General features: G+C 36.8%; 3 protein-coding genes across 3 annotated transcripts; all 3 read left to right on the top strand.

Annotated features, from left to right (window-relative positions):
- The first annotated feature begins 1,964 nt into the window (after nt 1-1,964).
- On the top strand, nt 1,965-2,525 carry LOC145296185 (uncharacterized). The gene has a single exon (XM_080142395.1). The coding sequence runs from the start codon at nt 1,965-1,967 to the stop codon at nt 2,523-2,525; it is 561 nt and encodes a 186-aa protein (XP_079998521.1).
- A 474-nt stretch (nt 2,526-2,999) lies between these two features.
- Nucleotides 3,000-3,722, top strand: LOC145296184 (uncharacterized). Its single transcript, XM_080142394.1, has one exon. The coding sequence runs from the start codon at nt 3,000-3,002 to the stop codon at nt 3,720-3,722; it is 723 nt and encodes a 240-aa protein (XP_079998520.1).
- A 1,217-nt stretch (nt 3,723-4,939) lies between these two features.
- Nucleotides 4,940-6,022, top strand: LOC145296183 (ATP-dependent DNA helicase PIF1-like). The gene has a single exon (XM_080142393.1). The coding sequence runs from the start codon at nt 4,940-4,942 to the stop codon at nt 6,020-6,022; it is 1,083 nt and encodes a 360-aa protein (XP_079998519.1).
- The last annotated feature ends 3,529 nt before the right edge of the window (nt 6,023-9,551 follow it).

The following is a 9,551-nucleotide window of genomic DNA, read 5'->3' as shown; positions in this document are numbered from 1 at the left end:
TCTCTCTCTTTCTCTCTCTCAGTCTATCTATCTATCTATCTATCTATCTATCTACTCTGCCTTGAGCGTTCGTTTAATGTGTAATCCGTAGATAGATAGATAGATAGACAGAGATAGAGAAAGATAGATAAAGAGAAAGTCTTCGTTAATTAAAAATATTTTAAACTTTGTTTCCACAGTTATTTACTAGGGAGAGAGAGAGAAAAACAAAAGAAACAAAAAAACGTGAAATTTACATTAGCCTTCGTTTGATGTGTATTCCGCTAATCCAGGAACAAAACATGAAATATTTTTATAAAAATATATGTTTACTCCTACAACATTAAATTTCATGAAAAAAAAATTTTCCGGCAAATTTGATTGGTTGAGAAGATTTTATTCTGGAATAGCGGATTACACATTAAACGAACGCTCAAGGCAGAGATCAGGGTTGCCAGGTTGGCTAATGTAAATTTCATGGTTTTTTGTTTCTTTTGTTTTTCTCTCTCTCCCTAGAAGTTGTTGACTTACAAATATAAACATTTAGTAAATAACTGTGGAAACAGATTTTAAAATATTTTTAATTTACGAAGACTCTCTCTTTCTCTCTCTCTTTCTCTCTCTCTCTCTCTCTCTCTCTCTCTGTCTATCTATCTATCTACTCTGCCTTGAGCGTTCGTTTAATGTGTAATCCGTAGATAGATAGATAGGCAGAGGTAGAGAAAGAGAAAGAAAGAGAGAGTCTTCGTTAATTAAAAATATTTTAAAATCAGTTTCCACAGTTATTTACTAGGGAGAGAGAGAAAAAACAAAAGAAACAAAAAACCGTGAAATTTACATTAGCCTTCGTTTGATGTGTATTCCGCTAATCCAGGAACGAAACATGAAATATTTTTATAAAAATATATGTTTACTCCAACAACTACGACTGATTGCTGTTAGATATAAACAAATCCAAGAGGATAGAGAGGGAGGGGGAGAGAGGAGTGAGATGGGGAAGAGTGATAGGGGGAGATACATGGGGGAGGGAAGAGAAAAAAAAAGAAAAAGTATTTTGGCAATCATATTTTCTGTTTGGCTTTTTTTTTTCAAGTTCGGCCCTTTTCTGTACGCACGCTCAAGGCAGAGATAGATAGATAGATAGATAGATAGATAGATAGAGAGAGAGAGAGAGAGAGAGAGAGAGAGAGAGAGAGAAAGAAACGCGGTCTTCGTAAATTCAAAATATTTTAAAATCTGTTCATACAGTTACTTACTAAATGTTTATATTTGAAAGTCAAGAACTTCGATATAGTTAATTTTCCTTTAATTTTCAATTTGGCTTTTTGTTAGCCTTTTTTACTTCAAAAATGTGCCTGCGCTTTTAAATTTGGCCTTCTTTGCTTTTTTTTTCTGAAAAATTTGTCTTCAAATAATTATTATCGTCTGCCAACCCAGGCAGAGAGAGAAAAAAAGAACGCTCAAGGGAGAGAGAGAAAAAAAAAGAAAATTCATTTATTATTGACAGATTAAACACAGACCGTTTGGCCCATCTAGAGCATTGGATGAGAGAAGAACACAGCAAAGAGAAGCAGCAAGAGAGAGACAGAGAATCAGTCGACAGCGTTTGCGAGAAGAGGAAAGACAATCAATCCGTGATCGAAACAGACAAAGAATGCAACAGCAAAGGCGTAATATGAGCCAGGATGAGCGAGAATTACATCTTGACCATTTGAGAAATAGAGATCTCGCAAGGAGAAATAATATGAATATGGAAGAAAGACAGCAATTTCTAGAAAACATGAGAAACAGGGACCATGTAAGAAGAAATAATATGAATATGGAAGAAAGACAGCAATTTCTAGAAAACATGAGAAACAGGGACCATGTAAGAAGAAATAATATGAATATGGAAGAAAGACAGCAATTTCTAGAAAACATGAGAAACAGGGACCATGTAAGAAGAAATAATATGAATCAACAAGAGGGCCAAAATCATCTTGAAAATGAGCGAAATAGAGTTCAACGTCAATATGGAACGCCAAATATATTACATTGGGGCCATGGATGTCCGATGTCAATTTTGCAGAGCCTTAAGATTCCAAAGAGAACAACTAAATTGCTGTCATAACGGAAAAGTAATGCTACCCCCCTTACAAGATTACCCCGAAAATTTAAAATTATTATTTGATGCCAACAATGCCGAGGGTGCAAATTTCAGGCAGAATATAAGAAACTATAATTCTGCATTTGCTTTTGCATCTTTTGGTGCCAATATTAGACCCCCTCCAGGACGTGGACCCTATTGTTTCCGTTTACAAGGTCAAACTTACCACTACGCAAGCAACCTCCATGCAAATGACCCTGAAGAGAGAAGATATGGCCAGCTGTACATCATAGAAACCAATAAAGCCATACACAATAGAGTAAATGCTCCAGAAAATGCTAACTGTTTAGTGTCTGTTTTTCAAAAGATAAATGAAGCACTGATTAATAATCCTTATGCAGCAGCATACCATAATATGAGGGATATTGAACAACAAGAACAAGAGAGAGCTGCAATCTAGAACGTGTCACCAAGACAAGTAACCATGCACTTCATCCCTGGCTCTGACAGAAGGACATACAACAACCCATCAGGCAATGAGATTGCAGCCATATTCGTTGGTGATGATGGTGCACCTCCAGTACATCGTGATATCATTGTTTATCCCATAGGTCAACAGAGGGAGAGGATTGCTTACATCTCTTGCCATATTGATCCCATGGTTTATCCTCTTCTCTTTCCGAATGGATAATCGGGATGGCATATACAAATGGCTCATGTGGCACAACGCCAAACTCGTGTTCGCACCAAAGTCACCATGCAAGAGTTTTACTCATACCGGCTAGCAATCAGAGATGGCTTTAGTGCTTTGCATCGAGCTGGAAAATTATTGCAACAATATATTGTTGACGCTTATGTGAAGGTGGAGGGATGCCGTCTGAAGTTCATTCAAAATAACCAAGCATAATTAAGAGTGGCACTTTATTCGGGTCTAATGGATCACCTAGGAAGACAGAATGAGCATGAAGAGGCAGGTGTTCCAGTCATTTTGCCCTCTACATTCACAGGAAGTCCGAGAAACATGCAACAAGCATATCAAGATGCCATGGCGATCGTCTGCAAATTTGGAAAACCAGATATTTTCTTGACATACACGTGTAACCCAAAGTGTCGAGAAATCACAGAGAACCTTGGACCGCATGAAACAACACAAAACAGGCCAGATTTAGTTGCACGAGTTTATAACATGCACCTAAAGGAACTTATGATTGATATCAAGGATAGACATATATTTGGTGTTCCAGTTGCTCATATCTATGTCATTGAATTTCAAAAGCGCGGTCTACCACATTGCCACCTTTTGGTAATGCTGCGAAAAGAAGACAAACAGAGGACAAGAGAACAAATTGATGAGATGGTTTGTGCTGAAATGATGATCCATGGTCCATGTGGGATATCAAATCCTAATTCTGTGTGCATGGTTGATAGAACATGTGAGAAAAAATTTCCAAAAGATTTCCTTGAAGAAACGAATACAAATATATCCGGATATCCAGTGTACAGACGAAGAAACAATGGAGAAAAGGTACAAGTTGGCACTCATGAGGTTGACAACAGATTCGTTGTCCCATACAATAAGTATCTACTGGAAAAATACCGTGCTCATATTAATGTTGAAGTGTGTTCCTCGGTGAAAAGCGTAAAATATTTATTCTAATATATATAGAAAGGTCACGATTGTGCAAACATGAAAATCAGACATGTTTTAGAGAATAAGGAGCCCACTGGAATACATGAACACAATGAAGTTAAACAGTTTTTGTCATGTAGATATGTGTCTCCTCCAGAGGCTTTTGGAGATTGTCAGAGTTCAACATGCATGCTCAATCCCACACTGTTTATCACTTGGCTGTACATTTGCCTGATGAGCAGCATGTTTACTATAGAGAAGGGAATCAAAGACAGGCGACAGCAAGAGCAGAAGTATGTGACACACAATTGACAGCTTGGTTCACACTCAATCAAACAGATGAGAATGCAAGAAATCTTTTCTATTGTTCTGTACCTGAGCATTATGTCTTCAACAAACAAACAACAAAGTGGACACGGCGAATTAGATTCAGCAACATTATAACCAGAATGTACTCTGAAAGTCCTCGAAATGAAGAAAAATTTTATTTGAGGATGTTGCTCCTTCATGTCCCCGGAGCGACTTCATTCAGCAATTTGAAGACAATCGATGGTCAAGAAATGGCCACCTTCAAAGACGCATGCATCAGACTGCGCCTGGTTGAGAATGACAATGCATTGCAGGAAGCTTTGACAGAAGCAGCAGCTCATCAGATGCCACGACAACTATTATCCATGTTTTCCATGATGTGCGTCTTCAACCAGCCCGTGAATGCTCTGCATTTATGGAATGAGAATAAGCATTTTATGATCGAAGATCTGCTGCTTAGATATGATAACATAACTGCTGAAAATGTTGCTCTCCACTTTTTGAATACCTTATTCATGGAAAATGGCATGAATTGCAACATGTTTGGTCTGCCTGAACCAGTTGGAGATCATCCTGGACATGAAGGAGATGTTGGAAACTCTAACATAGATGTGACTTCTCTTAATATTGAACAGAGGCAGATATTCAATGCTGTGGTTGCAAATGCCTTCTCTGTTGAGCAAGGTGAGCAAACAGAAAATAGATTGTTTTATGTGGATGCTCCCGGTGGTTAAGGAAAAACCTATCTTTTCAACAAGTTATATGAATACCTTAACGCTAACAACATTAAGACAAACACTTCTGCTTGGACTGGTATTGCTGCAACACTGCTGAAATGCGGCAAAACTTTGCACAGTATATTCAAACTTCCGGTTCCCTTAAGCGAAACAAGTGTCTGCCATGTGCCACCGAACTCTGAGCAAGGAAACTTTCTGATGCAAGTTAAAGTCTTCATTATTGATGAAGCTTCTATGATCCCATGCTATGCGCTGAAAGCCATTGATAAATGCTTGAAAGATATAATGAACACCCACACTGCATTTGGTGGTAAAGTAATCTTACTTGGAGGCGACTTCAGACAAGTACTTTTGGTTGTCCCGAGAGCTCCTCCTGCTGCTGTGCTAGATGTGTGCCTCAAACGCTCAGACTTATGGCACAGCTTTTATCACATGAGTCTCACACAGAACATGAGAGCAAATTCAAATGAACAGGAGTTTTCAAGATGGCTTCTGCAAATGGGCAATGGATCACTCCAGAGTTCTCTTGATGAAGTGGCTCCAGATGTTATTGACATTCCTGAAATGTGCACATGTAATGGCTCTTTGATATCGGAGGTGTTTGACAACTGTACGGCTGAAGAGATGAAAGCAAGAGTAATCCTATCTCCAAAGAATTCTGAATGCTTAGCGGTCAATGAGGAAATTTTGAGAATGTTGCCAACAGAAAATAAAACGTACCTCAGCACTGATTCTGTAAGTTGCGATAATGACGAGGAAGCACAAAATTATCCAATGGAATTCATTAATTCTCTCACTCTATCTGGCATGCCTCCTCATAGGTTGAATTTGAAAATTGGAGCAATAATTATGCTACTGAGAAACCTCTCCATAACTCAGGGACTGTGTAACGGCACTCGACTAGAGGTCATTCAGCTTCACGAGCACAGCATCAAGGCATCAATAATCAGCGGTTCACACGCTCATAAGAGAGTACTTATCCCAAGGATAAAACTGAAACCTAGCGATGCCAATATTCCTTTTGTTCTTTATCGCACTCAGTTCCCAGTTCGCCTCTCATACTCAATGACAATAAATAAAGCTCAAGGTCAGACTTTTGATAGAGTTGGTACATATTTACCAAAGCCATGCTTTACTCATGGCCAGCTTTATGTAGCGTTCCCAAGAGCAAGAGCAATGAAGACTGTGAGAGTTAAAGTCCAACATCTTAATGATTCCACGCATCTCCACAGAAGAGGAATCACATTTACACGAAATATCGTATACACAGAAGTCATCTAAAATTGTCCATGTGTTTGGGTTCCCTGAGGCAATCTGAATAGTGGACGTATATGGGAGAAAAAACAGACGTAATGACAGTTTATAATTTTTAAACGTTGACATTTGAAATGTATTTTAAGTAATCAAGCATATGCATCTAAACATCAAGAACATATTCTGGGATAGTTTTGGTTAGGTTCAACGTTAGGTTCAAATATTTTTGAACAAAATGCACAGGTTTAACCCATTACTGTGCGAAATTAACAATATCATATTTTAAACACTCTAAGTTTCCATTATATAATAAGTATATGATAAATAAGCTAAAAATTAAATAAAACTTTTGAAAATATTTTTAAATAAACATATTTATAAAACATAATTGAGGATGTATTTATTGAGAATATTTGGAGCACTAATATCGTGATTTTGGTATATACATATTTACATACATTTTACCTACCGTACTCTTCATTTACTATTTAAAAAAAAATAGTACACAGGGTGAATTCGTCGGCCAGGGCAGTAAAAGGTTAATGTAAATGTTTCAAGGTACGGAATTGTGATGGGATAATGTGTATGTGAAAAAAAAAAGAAAAGAAAACGTGAAATTTTCACGGGTCCAGCTAGTGTATATTAAATCTCTGCTGATTCACACTTGTGTTATTTAAATGTGGAGCATATAAATACAATGTAAGTGGCAACGAATTGAAACTGCAATACTTATTTATCGAAAGTCTTGAGACAACAACTTTGCAAGTCATTATGTAAATATATTCAAATTAGTAATCAGACGAGATTGGCACTGGCCAGACGAAAATCTTCCTGAAGAGGCTCTCAGCATCATCGCCTACATTTCAACATTACCACTAACATCATGCTCTCCATATAGCATACTTATCAAGCCAGATAATTAAATTGTTAATGGACGATAAAGGAGAAACGTTCACACTGTAAGTAATAAATCCTCGATATGCCTGGAGGACATTTCCTTTGAGTATGTTTCTGCTTGTGATCCTAAGTAGCCAGGTGGGTTAGGGTAACGTTATGTATGCAGCCAATTTTAACACGTGTGAATTATATAGTTCTCTTATGGGCTACATCAGAAGGTTATAAAATGGGTGTGATCGTATTGGGATCCATGGTCGGTATTCCCTGGTAGAGGAACATCGGATGATGCATAATAAACTAATCTCCAATCTCAAAAGAGATGGTATTGCCTAGGTGGGTGGCCTCCTTTGGAGGGAATGAAAACATACCTTGTCCCAGCACAAGAATCGGGTCCCTAAGTAACCCAGATTTTTGTGCCAGAATATATCATCATCATCATCATCATCATCATCATCATCATCATCAGTTTTACGACTGCTTTACATGCTGGCATAGGCTTTTACAAATTGACTTCCAAACTAACCTTTCTCTGACCAGATCCTTATTCATCCCTCTTTCTTTCAGGAATCACACACACACACACATACACACACACACACACACAAACTACTCTCCCTGTTTTTCTTTGTCTTGCACAATATATATATATATATATATATATATATATATATATATATATATATATATATATATATATATATATATATATCAGGAACTCTGAGTTAAAACGATCGTTTAACGGTTTATTTTTTCTGTTTGTTTACTTTGCATTGTTTTATCTTTTCAAAGTCGCTGATGAATTTGCGCTGATACCATTTAATCTCTTATGATTGATTCAACGCAATGAAACTACTGGTATGCCTTCGAAATATGTATATATAGTTCTGAAATATATATTGTATATATATATATATATATATATATATATATATATATATATATATATATATATATATATAATCATCCACATACAGTGCTGTCTCGCTGTTTCACAGCTCATCAGTGCGGCTAGACAGACAACTGCCTCAAGCCAGGATCGAAACCGACTGCCCAAATGACAGTCAATGCTTCTCACCATTGCGCTATATATAAATATATATATATATATATATATATATATATATATATATATATATATATATATATATATACACACACAAAAGTTAACACGATCATATACATAGACATGCATACATAGACACGTAATAAGAGACAAACACGTAATAATTATTAATAATGAGACTTCAGCACAAAATAATAAACCCCCTCCCCCATAACCCAACATTGTCTGTTTGGTACTTCAATGACCATTTTTGTGACTTCACGCTATGAAGGAGCCTGGACACACGCGACACAAAATAAAATAAAAACAGAAAAAAAGAGCATGAATGAGTCCACAGAAAGATAAAGAAAAACACACACACACACACAGTAAGAGCTATACACAACTTAAGGGTCCTTAAAAGGAGCACGACCGTGTGTTTACACACCCGACTGTATAAATGTACATAAACTATATATAAGATTTGTATATATAACTAGCAGGACCCGTTAACCGGCGTTGTCCGGTGATAGCATGCATTCCTCCCTCCACACGCGTAAAAATTTAAAATACGGCTGTGGTTTTTTGTCGTTTGCTAACCCCAACCTCCTCATGTTTAAAATGGCGTTCGGAATATACAACCCATTTTGTGCCTGGGGATGAGGTTGTCACAAAATTTGCTGGAAGGTTCAGGGTATTTTTCAGAGTATGGTTCAGGGTAAAGTTCAGGGCAAGGTATTTTAGTTGGCAAGACTGGAGTTATGGTGACAAAAGCTATCGAACCCTGTGTCCCTTAAAGGGAACTAAATTCCTATAGTCCCCAGCACGTTACCAAATGTAAATTTAAACGCTATTTAAGAAAGCGAGTATTTTAATTAAGCTGTAAAAGTAAATATTATAAACAGAACGGTTTATTTAAATAACAATGATGAATCTGCTTTTTAAACTTTAAATGGATTAAATTTGATCACGTTATTATTGAAAATGTAATCATGTGAAAAGCTGAAATAATAATGTTATTATTCTGAAAGCCATTTTTTACATTGGGAGGATGTTTAGTAACTAATCTGCGCTTCAGCCTTACAGTGTAAGAAAAAAAATTGTAAAACATGAATTTAACCGGAAAAAGTTCATTCAAAACTGCGCGGTACCAAAAAATTCGTAAGCACCAAGTTATGCTGCATATGGTAGCCATAATATGCATCCGGCATTATTTCTTTTTTTTTGTAAATATGAAGAATCTTTCCAACCTCGAAAAATCCTTTAAAATGACCACTTTTAAAATTTCGGGCGTGCTGAAAACGAAAATAACGTATAAAAATCCGGCATACGAGTAGTTTCCAAGATATAAATAAACGTTATTTTCTAAAAAGTGGGAGATCACTTTTCTATAATAATTTTACGCGAAATGAGCACCCACTTTATGCCCACAATTTTTTCAGGGGGGGGGTCAACGTACAATGAACACTACTTAATGTAAAATGAGCATACACTTTTTTGTTTTGGGGTTGGTGCACGTTAAATCGATTATTAATGCCTATTAGCCCCCCCAAAGTTGGTCGCTCAGTTGACGGTAAATTGCGTTTATTGTACGCTAACCCCCCCCCAACAAACTGT

Source organism: Euprymna scolopes, chromosome 16, assembly GCF_053919585.1.
Source record: "Euprymna scolopes isolate OS-2025 chromosome 16, ASM5391958v1, whole genome shotgun sequence".
Lineage (NCBI taxonomy): Eukaryota > Metazoa > Mollusca > Cephalopoda > Sepiida > Sepiolidae > Euprymna > Euprymna scolopes.
Note: the sequence above shows the minus strand (reverse complement) of the source record. Positions and strands in the feature narration are given on the sequence as shown.

Excerpts from the sequence above, each read along its gene's own strand:
- LOC145296183 (XM_080142393.1), top strand. The coding sequence starts at position 4,940 with ATGCAAGTTAAAGTCTTCATTATTGATGAAGCTTCTATGATCCCATGC.
- LOC145296185 (XM_080142395.1), top strand. The coding sequence starts at position 1,965 with ATGAGCGAAATAGAGTTCAACGTCAATATGGAACGCCAAATATATTAC.
- LOC145296184 (XM_080142394.1), top strand. The coding sequence starts at position 3,000 with ATGGATCACCTAGGAAGACAGAATGAGCATGAAGAGGCAGGTGTTCCA.